The sequence below is a fragment of the Syngnathoides biaculeatus genome, chromosome 17 (assembly GCF_019802595.1).
Source record: "Syngnathoides biaculeatus isolate LvHL_M chromosome 17, ASM1980259v1, whole genome shotgun sequence".
Taxonomy (NCBI): Eukaryota; Metazoa; Chordata; class Actinopteri; order Syngnathiformes; family Syngnathidae; genus Syngnathoides; species Syngnathoides biaculeatus.
In genome coordinates this window covers 10492821-10514965 of record NC_084656.1, presented here as the reverse complement: position 1 = coordinate 10514965, position 22145 = coordinate 10492821, and the positions used below count along the sequence as shown (strand labels likewise).

The window sequence follows — 22145 nt, the reverse complement described above, 5'->3', positions numbered from 1 at the left end:
CATGTTGAGGGTAATGGTCCAGCCCAAGGACACATCAGGTAATAAACAAATGACTCCTATTCCTCGTCACGTCTTCCAGTAATTTAGCGTTTGATTACCAAGTCTTGTTTCCTCACTACCCATGCTGCGAGTCACTTGTAAATACCCAAAAAGCAGTAGGAGCAGAATATATCACTGTCCAATAAAAGGTCAGCAGAACTGTCAGTGAATTTTCCTTAAACCTTTCAGTGATATCATTCAGAGCCATGTATATTGTGTTAAAATGTCTAATTTGGCCACTTTATGCATGCACACACACCTACACACACACACACACACAGTCTATTTCTTCAGTCTCCTTTCGGGAGATTTTTTTCCAAACCTGCCTAATTAAAACGATCCAAGCCCAAGCAGTGATTCCCTGTCTGCCTCGACACAAGCTGGCCTCTCCTCCTTGACTCCCATGTGTGCTCTTAGTCGGAAGAGAAGCTGGTGCTCCTAGGTCCTAATGACAGTATCTCTGCAAAATTACCATCAGGGCTGACTACATACGGGGTGGGTCCTTATTTGCATTCCTACGGCTCCGATGTCACCTAAATTTCTCTGCAAGTCGTGCCTTAGTCTGTCACTAACCTTGGCTCATATAGTAGTCACAATTGTAGTTAATATTCATATGAAGTACACTTTTAGGCAAAAATATAAAACAAAAAATGTAAGTGGGGCAGTAACAACCTTCTTGTTACCTTATAACCCCATATGTTGGGACCACCTGTATGAAATTGAACATGACAAAAGTTACTCACGATCTCTCATCTGGACGTGTCCAAAACACCAGTCTTCTGTGTCTGACTTTGTCTCCAAAATATCTATCCTTGGACGTCTTTCTGGTGAGCTAATTTCTAATTCTAACCAACCTCATCACTTTTAGGGGGGGGAAAAAAATCTTCATTTCACCGCCTCCGTTTCTGCTTCCATTTGTCAGTTCAGCTTCACTATCTCAAATTCACACATCCTGGCTGGCCTCAGCACTCTCTAATGCAGTAACTTTGCCCTACATCCTAGCATAGACTCTTCTGTCATGTTATACACCTGACTGAGACCTTTAGGTTAACGGTGCAGGTGGTGGACGTTATTCCCCAGGCCGCAACGATTAGGTCTGAAATTTTTCATTTTTACACATATATATATTTGTTTGGAAAGTTTTAATCTGGATTCCCTTCCTGTCAAGACCCTCTCCATTTACCATGGGTTGGGACTGGCCTACAGTTTGCGCTGGCTTGTGACACCCGCCTCCCCCAATTGGGCTCTATTAGCACTTTGCTAGATATGCTAATATAATAGATAAACTCCTGGCATCTAGGCAGGCATTTGGAAATTTCCCCTCATTCAACATTGCCTCCATGTAGGCACATCTGTTTGTTTGTAAGGATCTAGTCATACGGGGTAACTATTTCCCGGAAACACATTTTTTTTCCCCCAGTCTGCCTATATTGCGCCACAGCACTAGCAAAAAACAGCAGCCAATTTTGGAACGAACAGACTTTCTTAACAGCAGATTAAGTGACAAAAGTAAACTATTTTTGGACACATTGTTTTGTCCCGAGGGTCCGTTAGATCAGATATCCTTTATTTCGGTGTCTGTTTTAGTGAGCTCCCGCTACTCCATCTTTCTCCCACATTGCAAAAACATGCATGTTACATTCATTGACACATTGTCCACTGGTGTGACTGAATTGTTTCTCCATATACTGTATGTCCTGCCGATGACTGACGACCAGTCCAGGGTGTACCCCCTCAGTCGCTCCATAGTTAACTGTGATAGGCTGCCGCTGTCCTGTGACTCTTATGAGGATGATTGCTGTAGAAGTTTTGAAGTCTTGGAATATGTCTAAAATGGCTGCATCAAATCAAAATGGCCAACTTCCTGTTTAGTATGGATCCTTCAGACTGTTTGGTGTGTCATGTAATGATAGAAATGTCCACCTAGTTTCACAACAACTAGCGAAACAGGTGTCGGGGTATCATTTTTTCCTCAGTAACACTTCTAGTGTGTTATTTTAGGGACCCCTACATTACATTTTCTCCAGGGTGTTGTGAGTTAACAGGCTTGCCAAAGCCCCCTAAGACGCTTCAATGAATACACGACACACCAGTAAGTCTCTGTTACACAATGGTTAGCTTTTCTTCCTCATTTTTAACAAGTTAAAATGTTAATTAGAAAGTTTTCTCTTCACTGATGGTGACAATTGGTTCAAAAAAACATTCATATTCCATTTCTTTTGGTATGGGAAGATGTTAAAATTCCCATGTTTTTTTTTTTTTTCTAAAACGGGCCCCAGGCAGAGACTTTGTGAGAAAATGTCGCCTGGCAAAAACATCCCGATTATGACACGGCTGTAGCGACATACTGTAAATGCAGGTCAGACAATGACCTATTTTTAAAAAGTCCCCAAAGACATGACAGACAGACAAGCTGCTGATGGGGTTGCTAAGTCACTCTGACCCACGTTCTCGTGTGTTTACATGGTCTGTTCTTCCCCCCAGTCATTTCCAGCATCCATTTTTATTCGTTTTTGTTTTCCCTCCTGCTATCCACTTTGTCTTTCTCATGTTCACATGACAAGTAGCGGTCACTCATCCTCCATCTTCTATTTATCTCTCATTCCAATATGTGTATATTCAGGCTTTATTGGATTTGTTATTCTTTCGTCCATGTTCACATTTGTTTTACAAATCCCATTCCAATGAAGTTAGGACATTGTGTTGAACATAAAACAAAATATAATGATTTGCAAATCATGTTCAACCTATATTTAATTGAATGTAATTCGGAGAAATTTAATGTCGAGACTGATAAATGTTGTTTTTAGCAAATAATCGTTAGCTTGGAACTTTATGGGTTTCACACATGCCAAAAGTCCTGGGAGGTGGTCATATTTACTAAAGTTGCATCATCCTTTCTTTTAACAACATTCAATAAATGTTTGGAAATTGAGGTCACTAATTGTTGCTTTTCAGGTGGAATTCTTTCCCATTCTTGCTTGATGTACAGCTTAAGCTGTTCAACAGTCCGGGGTCCCCGTTGCTGTATTTTACACTTCGTAATGCACAAGCAGATGGCATTTCTGGGTGTTGTTGATAAATGGACTTTGCTTTGCATCATACAGTTTTAAGTAGCACTTAGAAATGTAGCGCCAGACTTTATTTACCGACATTTGATTTTCTGAAGTGTTCCCGAAGCCTCAACACACATTGTCAGTTTTTGATGCAGTGCTCAAAGGTCATGGCATTCAATTTTGGTTTTCAGCCTTGCTGCCTATATGCAGTTTTTTTTCTCCACATTCTCTGAACCTTTTGGCGATATCGACTGTAGATGATGAAATCCCTAAATTCCTTGCAATTGTATGTTGAGGAACATTGTCCTTAAACTTTTCAGCTATTGTCTCGGGTATTTCTTCATAAAAAAGTTTGCCTATGTGCGCCCTATTATTGGGTGGCAATAGATCCAACGTATACCCTGTCTCTTGTCCAAAGTCAGCTGAGATAGGCTCCAGCTGACCTACAACCCTAATGAAGAGAAGTGCTATAGAAAAAGGATGGGTGTTTTTTATTGAATAAAATTTTTTTAAATTGAAACTGTGTTACTGAGAGATTGTATTGGAGGTTTATTGCCTAAAGTTCCAACATGAAATTGTAATTAAATTGAAACATTTTACTGTAGCTACCCTACCATCATCAATAATAAATAAACAGCATTGGGAAAGAAGGATAAAAAAAAAATGCTTTTAAAGTCTGTCACCCTGTCCTTGTCTTTTTCAATTCGGCTTCCCAATAGGCCCGTCTGCTTTGTCTGCCTTGCAACAGCCTGCGGTGAACAGCCAGGGAATCACTAAGCTTACTGGTTTAATGATGCCTGCGCCTACTTTAACAGGGATTTACACGCCTACTGCCTATTAGTGCTACTCGGTTCCACACAGTAGCGCTTGCAAAAAAATAAGAAATCAACACAAGAAGGGTATTTAGTCCACCATACGGCCAGTGATTGACCTTGTCAGACCTATAGCGGAGGTCATACACACCTGCCGACAAAACCCGTTTGCGCTCAGCGGGTAGACTAGAGACAAGGCTCCTGTCATTTTTGTGCAAGTGACTGTAAAATGGGGCAGAATAATGATACAGCTCACATCTAAGGCCTGTATTTTCCCCGGTTTTGGGACGCATTAAACAGCAGTAGGAGTGGTTTGTGACTCAACGACATCACGGGTACGCTAGAGACATGAGGCGAGGAAAGGAAGTTGCACACTAACACAAGGACAAGCATGTGGATGTGTGCGTGAGGTGTTTTTCAGGCTGGGGTATTCAAAACAAGCACAAAAGTGGGGAACGAAAAGAAATGAGGAGTTAAGATATTTAAATCCTGTCTGGATTTCAAGCAGACCTCTTAATCTCATCCACTTGACACACACATACACACACGGGGCCAGGCAGACGTCTAGCTAGCCTATTTTCCTCTGACCTGAATTCCCTAGCGTGGCATTTTTTTCCCCTGCCAGGCCAATCTCATTAAGCCGGGGTAAGAGAACAAAACACAGTCGACACCTCACTCCTACTCTTCATCTCATAGTCCCTTTTAGTCCTCGCGTCCTACTCGACTGTCTCCCAATTCAGTTCCCCCTCGCTTCTGTCTAATTATGGGCTGCCGCAACGGACTGAAGCCAGAAAGCGTAGTCAAGCCCCGAGTGCTTCCTCCTTTCCTTCCAGACACACAATCAATCCTCATTATCTCTGGCTGCTCTTGTATTGCGCTCACCTCCTCAGGTCTGTCGCGTAACGTTGTAGTGCCTGCCCTGCACCACCTCCTCCTCCAGCCTTGTAAAAATCAATGCATCATGAATTGCAAACTACAGTTATTTAACATCTTCCCACTCCATGTGCTTTTGTGTTTTCTACCACCAACATTATTTGTGAGATAAGGGCCCCCACTTGCATTTGAGTTTAAGATGGTTAGCCCAGATTTGAGCCGCAATCTCACCTCCCAATCAGCTTGCCGTCTCGCCGTACTCCTGTTTTGAGACTGGTCTGAGATGGTATTAGTGAGTTCTTGTTCATAACAGATCATCATCATCACACGAACAAAGATGTTTGTCACGGACGTCTGGTGGTGGAGACCAAAATAGATTGTGTTGGCTGTCAATCGTGTATAACCGGAAAAAAAGTTTACAGGTGTATTGAAAATGAGAGAAAATTTGAGCTGCTTTGCTTAAAAATTCTCAAGACAAATTAGAGACCACATTTCAAAAACATGCATGCTCGTTTTATTGAGGATTTTAAATCAAGGGTCTCAAACTAGCGGGCTGGGGCGAAATACGACCTGTGAGACAATATTTTGTGGCCGCCACCTTAATATGAAAGTTTGTGTGTGCAGCCGTTGACTTTCTATATGAATTGCAGTTTCACAGTGTTGTTTGCAGAGCTAACGTACCTGCCGTCACAGTGGGGTATATGGCTCTTGGGGGATTGACATCAATACAAGCAGAAAAACATTTTTCATTGAGGGAAATTTACAGCAGCGTTGCCATAGTTTTATGAGTAGTTTTGTACAAAACTTGTCCAGCGTCCTTGCTTATCTTTTGTGTTAATAAATAAGAAATGTGTTTGAAAAGATAGGATTTTTTTTTTTTTTTTTTTTTTTTTGGAATGAAACTGCGCAAGAGTGCATGTGCATCGGGCCAGCCTCATCCAGATTCTGTCTCAAGCGGCCCCAAGGTAAATTGAGTTTGAGACTCCTGCTTTAAATTGCATAGAGATGTATGTCTACGTGTAAGTGAGGCGCTAAAGTTTGTTTTACACTCGGACTTACAAAGTGAGTATATGTAGCTAAAGGGCTACTGCCGTGAAATGGAGGATTTTTAGTATGTTGTTAATGAAAAAATGTCAGCCAATATGTGCCCATGTGTTTTTCCACCACAAAACATGATTTCGACGTATACAGCTTTTTGTATCTCCCGCAATGAAAATCCTCTCGAGGGATTTGTTTTAAAGAAGCACGAAGTGACGTAAAGGACAGCGGCACCGGCAAGTGGACTCGTTTCTTTCCATTAGTTTTACCTCCGGGAAGATGGCTCGTTGTTCCTTTGTGTTAGCCAAAATGCTGGCTCATTGCATTGTTGGACATTGCTTGAACACTCGGGAGAATGGATTTACCCTTCATAAGTTTGCAAGAGACCCGGTCCGTTGTGAAAAATTGATTGCACTGGTGCAGAGGATGAGAGCTTCGTGGGTTCCGAATGACAGGTAGGTGCCATGTTCGGCAGTCACTGCTTCCGCGAAGGCTGCGCGTCGGGCTTCGTCGGATCTGAATAACCCAGCCGAGAATGCCTCACACAGCTGCATGTGCGCGGTAAAGCGCCCCGGCTCGATTGTGTTGTTCATCGCTACTGCGGCGCCTATGAACAACCCCCTAAAGCAGCACCGCTCTGTCATAAGCCACACCGGCCAGCTGCGATGAACCGCGATGGCTCATCTCCGCCGCGAAAGTGGATCAGACGGGGATGGGGTTCGGCCGTGATCGCACATCATCTTAATATGGCTCGAAACAATAGTGTAATATTGCCCCGAGGGCTCGAAACAATAGTGTAATATTGCCAAGGTAACTTCATTCGGTTGTGTGGTGTTCTCCTTTTCAAAAAGAGCTTCCGTGTCAGAAGGGGTGCGTTTGTTTCCCATAGTTAGGGTGCACTGTGTGTTTTCATTGGCGAATATCCGGGTGACGTCACGAACGGAGGATGCAGCCAATATGGCGACCACTTGGATATCATAGAATGACACTTCTACAACTTTGCGCATGGATGACGCACTCTCCGCTCACATTTATTTTTTCGTATAGACATTGAAGTGAATAATGTTATATGTATTTTTCATTACAATATCTGTTTTAGAATGTTTATAGGGATTACACTTTGGCTTACAATGGTCATGCACCAAATGGAGTATCACAACATTTTTACAATTTATGCAAGAAGCAAAACAAAACATTCCAGTTTGAGTGAATGTCTGCTGACAAAACATTTTGTTTTTTTAAGTTTTCATTAGTATTTTTTTTTTTTACTGCTTTTCAATAACATCTACAAAAGAAGCAGCTCATAGAAATGGGAGAACATTCAATTTTTAGGGGGAAACAGACTGCAAGGCTCTATTATCTTAAGGGGGATTTTGTGGTTTAAAAATTGCTAGCAAGATTTTAATACAGACGAACTTTAATACTTTTTCCCTGTGTCATTACACAATATTACATTTAACTTATTTTCTGATCTCAGTTGTTCTATTTTTTTGTATGGATTACTTGTTGTTCTCAACATCTGGTGAAATTTTCATGTCAGTAGCACCTTTGAAAATACATTTTAATGGAAAAATAGTGACGTGTTAAGTACTTAATTCAGCTGCTGTACTTCGCTAACTACTGAGAGCTGAAAGTATCAGTTTGCAGACCAGCTATGCACCAAAAAAATCATCCTGGGGGGAGAATTGCAGAAGGTCTTGAAGATGCCTCAATTCTAAGAAGCGGGCAGAACAGAATTAGGTCAGGCTGATACAGTGGATTCTCTTATTTTTAGATAATTATATTTTTAAAATACCTGCAGGAAAAAGTAACTTCTTTGTGATATTTCTAATTGTTAAACAAAACTGCTTTATAGTGTAACTTAATTTAGTCTGGCCTTGTTTTCTTTATAAACTTAGATACAATAAATTTGTCATATTGAATACAAATATAGGGGGGGGTTATTGTACAATCAATTTCACACCATATCTCCCAGCACTCATCATGATCTACTGTAGTTCCAATCAGCGCCGATGAAAGGTGAATTTGTACAAAGTTGTTTTGTATCACTGATTCAGTACAAGCGAAGTTATAATTTCAGGAAATATATGTTTAAAAAAAACACGCACACACAAAACCTCTGGGACATTAATATAAAACAGTGATGAAAATCAGTTAGTGTGGTGGTAACTGAGTGTATTCTTGGGCTGCTGTGCAAAGTAGTTCATTATGCACCATTCCTAACTTTGAATCCTTGTATGCTGGTAACGTAAACTGCATTAATGAAGATGTAATGACTATTTTCCACCAAAGCTTGCCTTTTTCTTCAATCGGTCAAGTTGCATTTTAAGTTGGTGGTCTGCAGATGTAGTTTCTCCAAACCAGTTCCCTTTCATGGATAGTTGAAGAGTGAAGAACTCGCTAATAGTTTGGACACCAGAAACAGTTGAGCACTGTTTTATGGTTTCCACACAAACTTAACATTCGGTGCAACCTCTACACACATAACCAAATGCAGTTTGTTCTCATGAATGTGGCGCATTCTCATGAATTTGGAGCGTGGGAACCAACCATGGCACGGCGAGATTTTAATCTACAATGCTGTCATCGCTCCGTTGAATAGCTGTGCACGCAGATGGTGAATGTTATCTAGTCTTGGCCTTCTGGGGCAGTGACATGTGATGAACCCACACAGATGAAGAGAACAAACGTTCTTCATGTAGAGCAGAGTGATTGATTTGATATGTATGTGCTATTTTTGATATGTGGTTGTATGCATGTTTCCACTTTGAAGTAATAATATTATGGTACATTATGTACATCCAGGCTCAATGAACCAAGCACGTAAAACCGTTTTTACATCCGTCCAATTAAAGTAAATGAGGTGGGTACATTTTGTTCCACTTGTCACTGCAAGATGTCTGCCTCGGGCTGGTCTTTGGGTGTGCGGTCTTTTGTTCACACGAAAATATCAAGTTAATCACTAAATAATTGATAGAACCCCAAAAAATTCAACATTACCCACGACCTTTGATTTCTAATTCCAAAACTAGTTCATAAATTGATGTAAATATGATGAAATGATTAAATATTTTTATGGTTTCACATTCATCACGGCCCTCTTGGGGAAACTGTAACTACAATTTGGCCTGCTAACATTTGTTTGACACTCCTGAGTTAAGAATCTAGTCAAGGGATAGCAAGTAACCCGTTTTTATATTGAATACTTCTCACCTGGCATTCGCACACAGTTTAGCAAATGAAATCATATTTTACAGCTTCCATTTTTTTTCCGTCTTTTCTCCTTCAACCTCCCAAAGTATACACATTAATCTGTGTGGAAAAATCATTTAAAAACACTATTATACGTGAAACTAATGTTGTGGGAAGGCAATTAACCTTTTATGTCCTCCGCCTCTGTTTTTCCCCCTCAGGCACAGGATCTGAATGTGATTGAGGAAGTGATCCGCATGATGCTGGAGATCATCAACTCTTGCCTTTGCAACTCGCTGCACCACAACCCCAACCTGGTGTACGCACTGCTCTACAAGCGGGAGCTCTTTGAGCAGTTCAGGATGCACCCATCATTCCAGGACATAATGCAGAACCTGGACACGGTCAGTATCCCACATGAAACCAACTCAAGATTGCCTATTCAAATCATGGACATGACTAAAGGAATAACGGGCAAGTGATTGCTGTAATTTCTTGACAATGAGTCCTACTACTATATAGTTAGACTCAGCAGTCACTTAGTCAGTTCATAGACTGATGCTGTTGTTTACACATTGTAATTGAGACCATTTGAATTCCTTTGCTAGTCAAAACAGCACCACCTAAAAAAAGTTTTTTTTTCACTAATTTGCATTACACTAGCCACTTTGCACCCAAACACCCCCCACCCCATCCCCTAGTGTGGAGTTTGCATGTTCTCCCCCTGCCTTTATTGGCGTTTTCCGGCCATTATGGTTTTCTCCAACATTACCAAGACATGCATGGTTGGTTAATCGAAGATGCTAAATTGAAAAGAGGTGTGAATGTGAGTGCGAGTTGTTGTTGTTTCTTCCTATGTGCTCTCCAATGTACCGCTCCGACTGGCGATCTTCAGCCCTGCCCCCCTTAGCTACTGTTGCCATGCCGCACAATCTTCCAAGATGGCGACTGAACATAATAGGTTTATTCCAGATAATATTGGGGTATGCTTTTTGCCAAATGCGTCGGACTTGTCCAAGAGAGTTCTACAGAGAGGTCTCAACTATTTCACGCAAGGATATGTACATGGAATTAAGATTTTGGACGGACCAGGACACAATGTCAGAGTTACAGCGAAACGTTGGTGATCGCTAAAAAAAGCAGTGAAATAAAAAGCACTAATAATAATGCAATCAAACTCAGAGAAGATAGTTCTCCCTCACTTACCTTCGAACATACAATCTTGTGTTTGTTGTTGTCCACACACAAGTTGTATGCGCGCTCTTCCGTGAGCCTTAATCCATCGTAGACACTCATCGTAGACAGACCTCAACTGTGTTTTAGGCTTTGGAAAATGAATCAACCGGACCCCTTGTAACCTAGCCAGATATCTTTCATCAGAATAGCACATTCCCCAACCGCATCTGAGGACCATTTTGTTCGTAACATTAACTTATCCAACCGCATGCGACCAATAACCAGCATTGCTTGTGAGGCATGACAAGAAGAGGGGTGGGTCAAGCCAGGGGTTAAGACAATGCGGCTATCTGAATGGCTGTTATTGTACGAGTGATTGACAGGTCGGTAAGGTCCGTTGCTAGCGCCCAGTTCAGGGTGTACCCTGCCTCTGGCCAGCAGATAGCTGGGATAGGCTCCAGCAAGCTCAAAACCCCAGTGAGGATAAGCGGAACGGAAGATGAATGATGCACGTCGATACTGACTTTGATATGGACCGATCGTCTAATCTGTAGCTTGCATAGCTATTAATGTTTGCTCACTTGAGCCCACTCATTCTTTGGTCACCGCTCAAAAGATGACACAATTGTTCAAATTTTACAAGTGTCTTTAGGCAAAGGAAACTAAATCAATACAACCTGGGTTTTTTTTTCCTCTTTTTGTGGTGCTTTCGAGTAGAAACCCATTTAATTTGTTTTTTTTTTTTCATTTATTTTTTTAAATCTCTGAAGACGGGGACTTGTTTAGGGACAACAATGAAACAAAAACTGATCATTTGGTGGAAGCCAGCAACCAAACAAGAGTCTTTGTTTTATTTAAGTCACCCTGAAAGCATAGTATAGTAATTGTATGTGCCCTTTCTAACATCACAGTAAAACTTAGGACAGTACGTACACCCGGTTTTTTGTTTTGGTTTCAATGATTGATTGATTGAACTTTATACTTGTGCGTTCGGGGTTTTGACAATGCCCGTATTGCATCACGTGACCTATGCATTTACCCCACACAGCAACGCTGCGTAGCTAGCCGCGCACATTTAAAAAAAAAATAATAATAAAATAGTTGCTCCATGTAGCTATGATGATGTACTCATTGTTCCTCCCAGCTCCAATTACCACCTATGATGCCACCGCCTATATCGATGTAATGTATATCGTCTGATCATTTAGGTCCATTTGTTCAAGCGGACATTGTTCCACGGTCGCCATTGTTGTTGCTTTGTTCCTTGTTTTGGAAAGTAAAGGAAGAACGCCTAGCAGAGATGACCAAAATGTACTGAGGAAACTTCGCCTGGTGGCATCCTAGCCAATACCAACTGTAGCGACCTCTCTGATTAGGAGAAAAACTGCAGCACATGGTGAAAACTGTCCGCATGGGTTGTATCAAGGCAAACTATGCGCGGGATAGCCGCACTGACGTCAGTGCAGTCGCCGCACGCGTCAGTATAAAGAGGCCTTAACCCAGAGGGCCTATTTACACTGCATTTAGTGTTAAAGGCCCCCTCATCAAAGCGTGACGGCGACAGCGAGGGTCTGCCCATCTCCTATTTGGAAGTGGTGATGGAACGGCCTAGAGCAAGGGTGGGCAACCAGAGATGAAAAGCCATATATTTTTACTGTGTAACTCAAAGAGCCAAAGCGCCACATCATACAGATAAACATCATTCTCTCCTCACACACATATCTTTGCTCAGTCAGATTTATTGTAAATGCAACATACAAAAAATTTACTCCAACAGAGTACCAAGACTACAGGCCAGTAATTAAAAAAAAAAATCAAATCAAATTGTGTGTTCTCTCACACAGACAATCTACCTGTTCAACCAAGTATTGTATGTCACAGTTTTCATCGAATACAACACTAAAATACTCACACGATTGGAGGTCTAAGTGCAACTGTGAATCATGAGCCATGCTAATGTCTGATATTCTCTGTTCAACAGTGTGGCGGCCCAGTTGATACCATTTGTTTAAGATTTTTGTTATCAGGACACAACATTTCAGCGACATCACCGAGGCTTTTTTTTTTTTCCGGAAATTACCCTTCATTGTATTACTGTTTGGTCCCTGAAATTTCCAAATCACTTGATCTGATGCAAGCTTTAGTCTCTGGATGCTTCATTTATTTATAAACTGCATCTGCTTTTATGTGTGATTTTTTTCAAAGTGACTAACTGCAAAATTTACTCCCTTTTGGAAATCCCAGGTCAATGATAGCATGGAGTAGAGTTTTCAATTTCAAGTTATTTTAGCAACCATTATTATTTTTTTCATAAACAATGCAATGCAGCAACTTTGTATGTGTATCCTGATTGAAAAAGAAAATTGACCTTGTTGTACGAATGAAGATTTTTACGTTAATTTGATTTATAATATAACAGGAGCGTTGCACAGCATTGAAAAATTAAACAGTCGGACCCTTTTGTGGACAGAACAAGTGTCAAATATATTTTACAAATGATTGTGAAGGGACAAGTGAAACTTGTCGCTCGTGGCTTGATCAGTTGGGTAAAAAAAAACGTGAAAGGAAGCCATGCAGTCTCTCTTTGCGTGGGTGTGTATATGTTTGTGCAATTGGGGGGGTTGTTCCAGCGTACATCGCTATCGGCACTGTTGTTATCCATATGAGCAAGCTTGCTTGCTAGAATCCCTTGGTTAAGTCAGCTTCCCCGAGGTAATTCTCCAAAGTCTTCCCCCTCTCTCCTAGCAAATCCGCATGCATATGTGATGCTTGATTGGGAACTGGTCTTCAAAATTAACCCCATATAGCAAGCCTTCAGAAATTATGAAGAGATTAGTATTTTTTTCTATAGAGAATGGTCCTTTGGGCTCTGGTAGCGAAAGAAGAAAACACTGCATGTGGATGTGTTTAGTGCTGTCGGTTTGGAAAATATATATGTTGGGGGAAAAAAAGAAACTCTGTATAAAAGGGATTTTTAATTATGCAGTATCAAACATATCTTAAGGCGAGAACCTAGTGCAGATCAAGCACAGCATGTGCTTGATATCGTTTGGGCTGAAACCCACCGGGCATGACATAATGGAGGGAATAGTTCATTCCAACGTTGGTGGAAAGTGCTAAATACTTACTTCAGCTAATGACCTGCAAACAACAAAATTTGTGTTTTTAGCAATGTGCCAAAGTTAATTGGACAGGGAATAATACTCGTAGTCGTGGTGTCCCAAAATAATTGACATCATTTGAAATCCGAACATCTGTGTAATTACATGTCCTTTTCCTTGGGTTTCTATCTTGCTTTCATTTTCTTTTCAGGAAATGAAGGGTGTGGATAAGTGCAACGGCAATATACCAGTCAGAATGTTGACATAAAAGAGGCCTGTAGTTGCCTTTTTGTCATGTTAGTATGTCGTTTTTTTTTTTAAGTATTATGAGACATGTCATCAAGTACAGTAGCTGGGCTGCACTGTTTGTTTACAGACTGGGAATGTAGCTCAAGGGCAGTGCAATTACACTTCTTGTCCCTTACTGACATATTCCTTGGAGGGAATACTAATAATCACCCCATCATATTTGGTAATTACCCCAAAAAATTTACTTTATATTTTATGACTATTTGGAACATATTTATAGGAAAAAAATGTGGGTACGAGTTGACAGACCATTTACAGTGAAGCGGGCCTCGAGTTAGATGCCTTCGTAGTAGAGAAAATTTCAAAAGGCCAAATGTTGGAAAAGAAAATACTGTATGTATTAATAAATAATTGTTCCAACAACATGTTGAAATTAATATAGACTTTTGATAACCAATTTGGAAAAACTTCACAGATGTTCAATATACGCGTGTGGTGACGTATCCATTTGCTACATACACAGAGTGAACTGCTGCCTGCAAGAGTTGGGTATTTAAAATCTGCTTCAACTCTTTATCCTTAGGGTATTTTCATAAAAGCATGTCAGAAAAGGGAATTGTTTTAAATTGTGGGGAAAAAAATCCACAGTTCCACACTAAACAGTTAAAATATTAGATCATTTGACCAAGAATTGGCTTATTTGACTACATGGATGTCCATTTTTTGGTTGGATTCTATCTCATCAATAATAATACAGCATCAAATCGATAGACAGTAAAAACTCCAGCTTGAAATGTCCCAAAAGTGGTACAACATGAAGTGAAAACCCAAACAGATACCCGCCCCCCCCACTACACAAGGTTAACACTCCTGACAAAAATGAAGGTGTGATCACCGTACAACCAGCAATAAAACTGAATTTAACTGCACCATAGGAAAGGATCTGTCGACTGACTAATTCAATAATTTTAATACCAGCATGCCAAGCAAGCGAACAGGTGAGAGGCAATGATCCGGGATGTGACAGTTGAGTATCCTCCAAGAGTCAGTAGTTGGACTTTATTTTAGTTTTATTAAATTTTATTACTTTGTGGTTATCATCTCTTTACTATGGTAAAATAATTTTGAAAGTTACCATGAACGTTGCCTTTGCAATTAATAGATCGAAAATGATGTTTTGACGTTGGAACATATTTCCTATGGGGAAAAGTTTCAGCATTAAGCATCTGAAAAATAAATAAAATATCTGACAGCATTTCTATATCAAACATTTTTCCCCAGACTAACAAGCTTTTGCACCAATGTTTATCCAGCCTTTGTGCATCTGTATCAGTGATTATAGCCAGCGTGTTATTAAAGCTCCATCAGTTGCCATCCAAACAAGCTCCATACACTGTATATATGGAAATGGCTGCTTTGTCGTGTGGTTCTGTATGGATCATTAAAGTACTATATTGCACAGAGTGTCATCATATAGGGTCGCTCCTGCTGCGGGCGTGATGCGACGGCGCTCAGTTTTGATCAAGTGAGGGCTGGCAACTGATACTAAACTTCAGTAAGATAAGCATGAAACGAGTGCCTTTGTGTCTCAAAGAAAAAGCCAAGAGGTTTTTTTTAACACCGTGAAAGATACCTACCGTGTTTATTATCCAGCTTTAACCAATGCACATTTCAATGGTCATTTATTATAATGATGTGTGTGTTCCATATATATATATATACACATATATATATATATATATATATAATCTACCATCTTTTTTTTTTTTTTTTTAACCAATTGAGATTTTACTTGGCATTATGTTTTTATTCATTATCCGGCTAAACAGTCCACCTTTGTTTCATTTTCATTATCCTCGTAAATGGCAGCTGATTTTTGTCAAGAATCTTGTTAGATTTGCCTGTGAATCCTTCCTTCTGTAATGTGAAGTTTACAAGTACCATTTTCTTCTGGATTGGTGACAGAAACCTGTTTTCAGTTGGTTTATGAAGGCCCATATAAACGGGCATCATTTTGACAAGGTAGTTTATTCAATTCATGAAATATTTGTTTTCCAACCTTTTAAGGTGATCACATTCTTCAGCCAGCGTCTGGAGCAGGCGGGAAGTGACTTATCTGTTGAGAGGGTCCAGGAGGTGATCATGAAAGGAGCCCAAGCGCTCCCTACAGACAGGCTGAAGGTAAGATGGGTGCCCAAAGCTGTCCGTAATCATGATTCATGCATAGGGACCGCCGTGGTGACTCAGCGCTGTAGGGTTGTGTGCTCAGGTGGGAAAGGAATTATGGCACGGGAGAGTGAACTGGGAGAAAGATAGAAATAGCCATTCGGAGGTGACAAAAGGCCAAACCCCATTCTCATTATCCAGACTGCCCATCTTCCTTTCATCTCTGATGGCCTGCTCCATGTGAGCATGTAAAGATATTTCAAGGAGATGATGATGGCTGGGGGGCACTTTGTCACGGGCACATGCGACGTGGGGAAATGGGGAGGAATGAGGGGCAGGTTTAAATCTGCCACAATGCCTTGTTAACCAACACTTCCACCACCCCTGCCGGTTTTGTGAACCCCACCCCCTCCTGGCACTCCACCTTTACTCAGCAAGGAAATATGTATCCAGTCTTTTCCCTGCTCAGCTCCACACCGCCACCAAAGCTCTTAATTGCATGCTTTGTGTGTTTCATGTTCCATACAGACTGCAAGCATTTGTCTTGCTAGCATGACATGGAAGAGGGATGGCACGTGGCCCTTGCTATCGCCATCCATGCGTGAGGTAATATAGCCATCGATGAGCCATGTGTCCATCATGTGGACAAGCCTGCTGTCGCTTAGATCTACATTGCTCTAAAGCAAGATATGCATTCTGGCTCCTAAATTGCTCTAAAGCGGGTTATGCATTCCGGCAATAAGGCTGAATAACAGAGAACATTGCTGAGAAATTAACCTGTTTGCGCCTATCCACATATTTTTGTGCTTTTTCTGTATTGCCTGTAAGTAGCTGGCATTGGCCATTGTTTGCTAGTCAACATTCCAGTCGAGGTTGGAAAGGCAGGAGAGGCTGCTTCTGCTGCTGACACAGGATAAAGGAAGGGTGGTAAACCTCTCAAGGTGACGCAGAGGAAGATCCACATCATTCTTGGCAGTGGTAGGCTGGTTGACAAATTGGCTGCTTAATTACAAGTGTAATTAAGCAGCCAATAGAAAATTAGGAACTTGCTTATTGCGACGCATCGACATGTATGCCAGCTTCCTCGCAATTCTGCTCCGTTTTTATTAGAAATGTTGTAAGAGAAGTTTAATATTAAAGTTTTTCGGTATTATAGTTTGAGGTACAGTTAAACTATAAAAATAGGCAGTTAGAAACTTTTTCGAGTGATGCATTCTTTGTGAATTTTTTATATGTGCAGCGGGTCCTTGATTCTAACCTCGTGAATAGCAAGGGTTCAGTACTTCGCCAGTTACTACTTTTTCTTCTTTGTATTTCTGTGAGTCACGATCTTCTCTGCCACCGTGCTGCCTCTCCCAGGTTAGTCTTGGCATTACAACAGACATTGTCGTGTGTATGCTGTGCCATGTTGGTCATCTCAAGTTTACCACACACAAGAGCAGTATGCGCAAAGTTGGCGATTTTTCCTCGTCATATGTGGGGTCACTGACATTTTATAAAATCGTTGATCTTTGAAATCAATGTGGGTAGCCAGTTTAACCATTAACACACTACCAACCTCTACCATTGTGCATCCATTTGCATTTCCCTTTGTTTTTAAATCTGCACATGTGGTTCACCATCACGTTGACCTGCTGCCCTCATCTGAGCTGCTTTTCTACCTCCACAGGGCGCCGTGAAATGACATGCGAATTTGGCCAGTGTCTCCTCGGGGAGACACAGGCCACTGTTTGATGGTGCCATCGCTCAAACAAACAGCTGTCTCTCTCCATGCCTCACGCATGCCTTCGTCTGATGAGCTCATTGAAGTACTCAGCCCCCAGTGTGAAAATCCATAGGCTAGATTAATGTTGTATGCAATCATCAATGAATTGGTAATTGCTGCTAAAAGCTCTTGGCAGCGAATGCACAGAGAATGCTGACAAGGTAGCGGTGAAGGGTAATCACTATATTGGGTCAAATATCATTGACTTTGAGGCTTGCTCACTTCTTTTTGTGAACTTGGGTTTCCTTGCCAGGTTGTGGCATCATCTTTCATTTTTTTGAGCAGCCCATATAAGCTGCAAGCTACAATAATTTATGTTCCAACTAATTTCACCCCATTGCATTTAACCTCATTACTTTTTTTAATCGCTCAAACATTATTTGTAAGTGCTTTTCATACAAAGGTGAGAAACATAAAGTACTTTAAAATACCAAAGAAAAACAAAACTGCCTGCCGCTTGTCCACGTGGACACAGACAAACCCACGCAATTTCTTTGGGAAAAGACAAGAAATTCACATGTTTCCTCTTTCTTTGGCAGCCTATTTAGGTGACCATAACCTTTTTCAAAGGTTAGATTAATAAAACTCCCCATCTTGCCATGCATTTTCTGTACTGTTTATCCTGCTCAGGCTCAGGGTGAGTTGGAGCCTATCCGGCTCTCATCTGCCGCAAAAACCAGACTATTCCTGATATCAAAAATCCTTTTCAGACCTGTGTATTAGTTTATTTTGGCCCAATTGACAGGTTTGCCATCCCATTTAAAAGCAAACTTTTTTTTTTTTTAAGATGCTGTAATTTTCAGTATTTTATTTTTTAATTTAGTGAATGCCCGAATCAGTTCCTGCACTGGCTCACTTGTTGGTGGACTGAAAATGACATAACGGAAGTTACAGCCCGGAGCTGGAGCATGGTCCCTTGTCTTTTTTAAAAAGCTCACTAAATATATTATTTTGCATTTCTGTAGGAGAAAAATTATCACACAATAAATACTGTATAACAAACAATTGCTGCAGGGGAACGAAATCTCTTTCTGGGGACCCCTTAGCTGCCCAACAAGGTGCCTGATGTATAATACATGCACTGACTAATTAGTGGTGCAAAGGATCATCCTTGATCCCCCCCGGGTCACACTCTCCACGGTTCGACACACACCTGGTCAGCGATTTGTCTAAAAGTATTTGTGCAGTGTGCCATCCCCTCCTAACGTTTCTGCTCATTCGGCGGAAGCATTAGCATGAAAAGATCCCAAAGCCCACAACTACCTAATTTCAGGTGTTATAAGCAAATGACTACATTTGCAGAAATACTCTTTCAAAATAATGTGACATGCCCGTGATGAATCAATATTAAATATCCTATTTTCAAAACTAAACTCTCTATGTGAGCAAAGAGGTGGCGGGCGCCTATCAGCAGAAAAGTGTGGCGCTGACTTCCTGTGTCCCTGTCTTAATTTGTTGGTGTTGAATGACCCACAGAAACACAGTTTGGATGGATAGTCAAGTACAGCGGTGGATGTTAGTCATGGCAAGCATAGTGGAGGAGCAGAGAAACTTGAAAACTCTTGATCCTGTGTCATGTAATACGAAGTCTTCCCAAGAACCACTTAGCATTTTGGCATTTAAGTAGTACGTTGCTCCACATTCCTTAATCTTAACCAATTACAAAAGCTATTGGGCCATGTATTGCTGAAAACATGAGGTCAGACTCCATCATGCTAAACAGGTTATGAAATCCTGTCGCACACCTTCTTCGGTGTAACGATCAAGGCAAGTCTTCATCAGCAGGAGAAAATCAAAATTGTGGAATGATCCTGGGTGTTGTCTATTACGCTCACAACAGACACATACATCCCGAAAGACACGGAGGCACAAATCTGGTGCAGGTTGCCCCATAGCTGAAACAGTGACTGAGTTGAACGTAGTGACCCAATACTAATATCCCAGTCACCAAAGAGAATACAAAATTATAAAATCAGGTATGCTTTGTTAAATGTCTTGTTGACAAAGGCTGCTGTTCAATTTACCATGCATGTTTAAAGGAAGTGCTTATTCCTTGAATTGCACTTTATAGAAGGTGAGGGTGTCATGCTTTATATTGCACTTTAAGTCATATCATATAAATGTCTATATTTTACATTTTGTTTTCATTTAATTAACAAAAGGCGTTTTACAAAATGGAGGACAATATTCAGTTTTGTTTCGTTGACACCTTCATCCAATTCGAGCCCTCTTTTTTTTTTTTTTTATCCCTTGCATCCGTACAAATAATGCATGCACAAATGCAGCAATAATAGGGAATTCCTCTCTCTACATTGTATTGCATTGGGTATTTCTGACTTCATCACAAATGCACAGTCTTCGATGATTTAAAAAAAAAAAAAAACAGCTGTTTGTTGTGACTGAAATTCACACGTCTTCTCCAGGGCCTTAGCTTCCTAACAAGGTGTCTGGCATAAAACAATCAAAGTTCAACAACATCCGAACATTGCATGCACAAAAAGCACGCAAGCTGGAATTTCCAACAATTCCCTCTTCTGAGGAATTTTCTTTGGCTGCTTGTTTAGGTGATAAGCTATTATGTAACCATCCTAAGAAGAATTTTCTTTGGCTGCTTGTTTAGGTGATAAGCTATTATGTAACCATCCTAAGAATAGTTCTACAAATCTACATGATCCAAAAAAATCACTCGTGTGTTTGTACCTCAAATAGCATCAGTACACAAATTGTTAATATTGGTATATTTCACAATTTTTTAGAAACCTTAACTATAGGTAACACCGATGAGTCTTGACCCAATTATCTAATCTCCAGGAGACATCAGTAATACAAACATATAAACGACTAAACAGAAGATTTGGGGTTTTCTAGTTAATCTCTAACACACTCCTCACAAGAGATCATTTTTAAAATTTTATCTTTTTGCGGTTTGAAAGATTAGGCAGAAATGCATTTTGGTACTTTCCTGTTATGTAGATGCAGGAAACGGCCTTAAAAGCATCAGAACTTGAAAACAGACTTGTACTGGTGTTCCCGAGGCATTTCGATGATGTTAATAGTTTTTGTACAGATTGTGACCTGACAAAACAAACTGTTGTTCCCGGTCAGAGTGAAACTGTTGTCAGAAGACTGAAAGATGCCTGTTTGCATAAGGAATGCTAGAAAGATCTACACAGTCTGTCCCAAGTGAAAGAGAGATTTAAAAAAACGACGGCCTCGGGGATGACACTGTCATAGTTTCGTTGTTTGTGGGTGTGCATTGTGTGTTGTTTCAGGGTGTGTATATGACTCTCATGGGCAGTTGCAATGGAATGTTGTTTAGGCCGACCGAAATCTTCCTTTTTGAGCAGTGATAGCCTCCAGACTCTCTGGCTCCTGGTGACGGGGCAAATGGAGGAGGAGGGCTTAGTTAGCAAAGTATCTTTTGTGTTTGGGCCTCTGTCGGACAAGTTGCCAGCAACCTTCTCACAATAACAACAATGTTTCACATGAATTCACACTCCCAAATCGCTTTAATCCAAGTTTTAGATGGGCTCAAAAATGATTAGCCAATCAGCAATAATAGACTGCCACTCGGACAGGTTTCACTAAGCTTTGGATCTGCAATTTATTTACTGGCTTGCAATTTGTCAGTGCAAAATGCTAATTTATAATAATTTATTCAGGAAGGAGTACAGTTTTACTAGGTGCATCATCCACTTAAGATAAGCATTCAGGAAAAAAAAATGTTGCTAATGGTAATTATCTCATTCCATTGTGAATTATTTTATTAGGTTGTAGGTTCATTCCTCAGCGCCTGCGACCATGTCCTTGAGCAACATACTGAACGCCCAGTTGCTCTTGACTTGAAGGTAGAAAAAGTACAATGCAAGTGAAAACCCATTTACCATTTCATTCTCTTTTACTGTATGATAAACAAACCACATAGGGAAAACGTCAGAATCACTTCTGGCTGTTCAACCTTTAGGAATTATCAATCTTTTTGTCTTTCCAGTGCATTTGGAACCCAGACCTCAGCTAAATATGACTGTGAACCTTTAAGATTAATAATAGATGGGCTTGTTTTTTGACAAATCACCATGCGCTGCTTGTGTGTGTGTTCAAGGCTGGTTCATACTTGCTCTATGGCTCACATTCTTCTCTGTCTAGCCTAGCATTTGACAGCACAGTATAAGCGCAGAGAAAAGGAAAGGGAAGAGAAGGGAACACGGTGTCCCCAAGTGAAGACATGAGGCCAGCCAGTCTGTATCCAGAGGCAAGGGCATGACCCACCAGGACCTACACTAACTGATAGGAGCTCAGGCCAAGTGGTCCCAGACAACCGTCGTGACTGCCAGGCGGGGCTGGATGGTGCAGATATATTCAGAGAGGAAGGCGCTGTGCAGACAGTCGAGGCACCAAGATAATATTCCAAGAAAGCACTGGAACCCAGAGGAAACATTCTTTTGTTGAGATATGTGGCCATATCGGATACTTTTTTGTGCTTGCTCCAGTAATTGCAAAGGGGGAGGAAAAGTCTTGCTGTTTCAAAATCCTGAACCGAGCTTTTTATTTGAGTAGCTGGTAGGCAGCGAGAGTAACTCATGGTACAATATTATCACCATATTTTGCCCATGATTTTAATAGTATATGCTGTATGTACCGGAAAAGATAGCAATTCAATACATGAATGGTCTGTTGC

At 40.8% G+C, this 22145-nt stretch overlaps 1 protein-coding gene across 2 annotated transcripts in view; it reads left to right on the top strand.

The window, feature by feature from the left end:
* Positions 1–22145, top strand: part of dym (dymeclin) — a 57307-nt gene that overhangs the window by 27393 nt on the left and 7769 nt on the right. The window contains exons 15-16 of one of the 2 annotated variants that reach the window (XM_061800452.1): positions 9232–9414; positions 15604–15717. In XM_061800452.1, the coding sequence (XP_061656436.1) occupies positions 9232–9414; positions 15604–15717 (297 nt within the window). The remainder of the gene's footprint in view (positions 1–9231; positions 9415–15603; positions 15718–22145) is intronic. The other variant, XM_061800453.1, reaches the window with a different exon arrangement.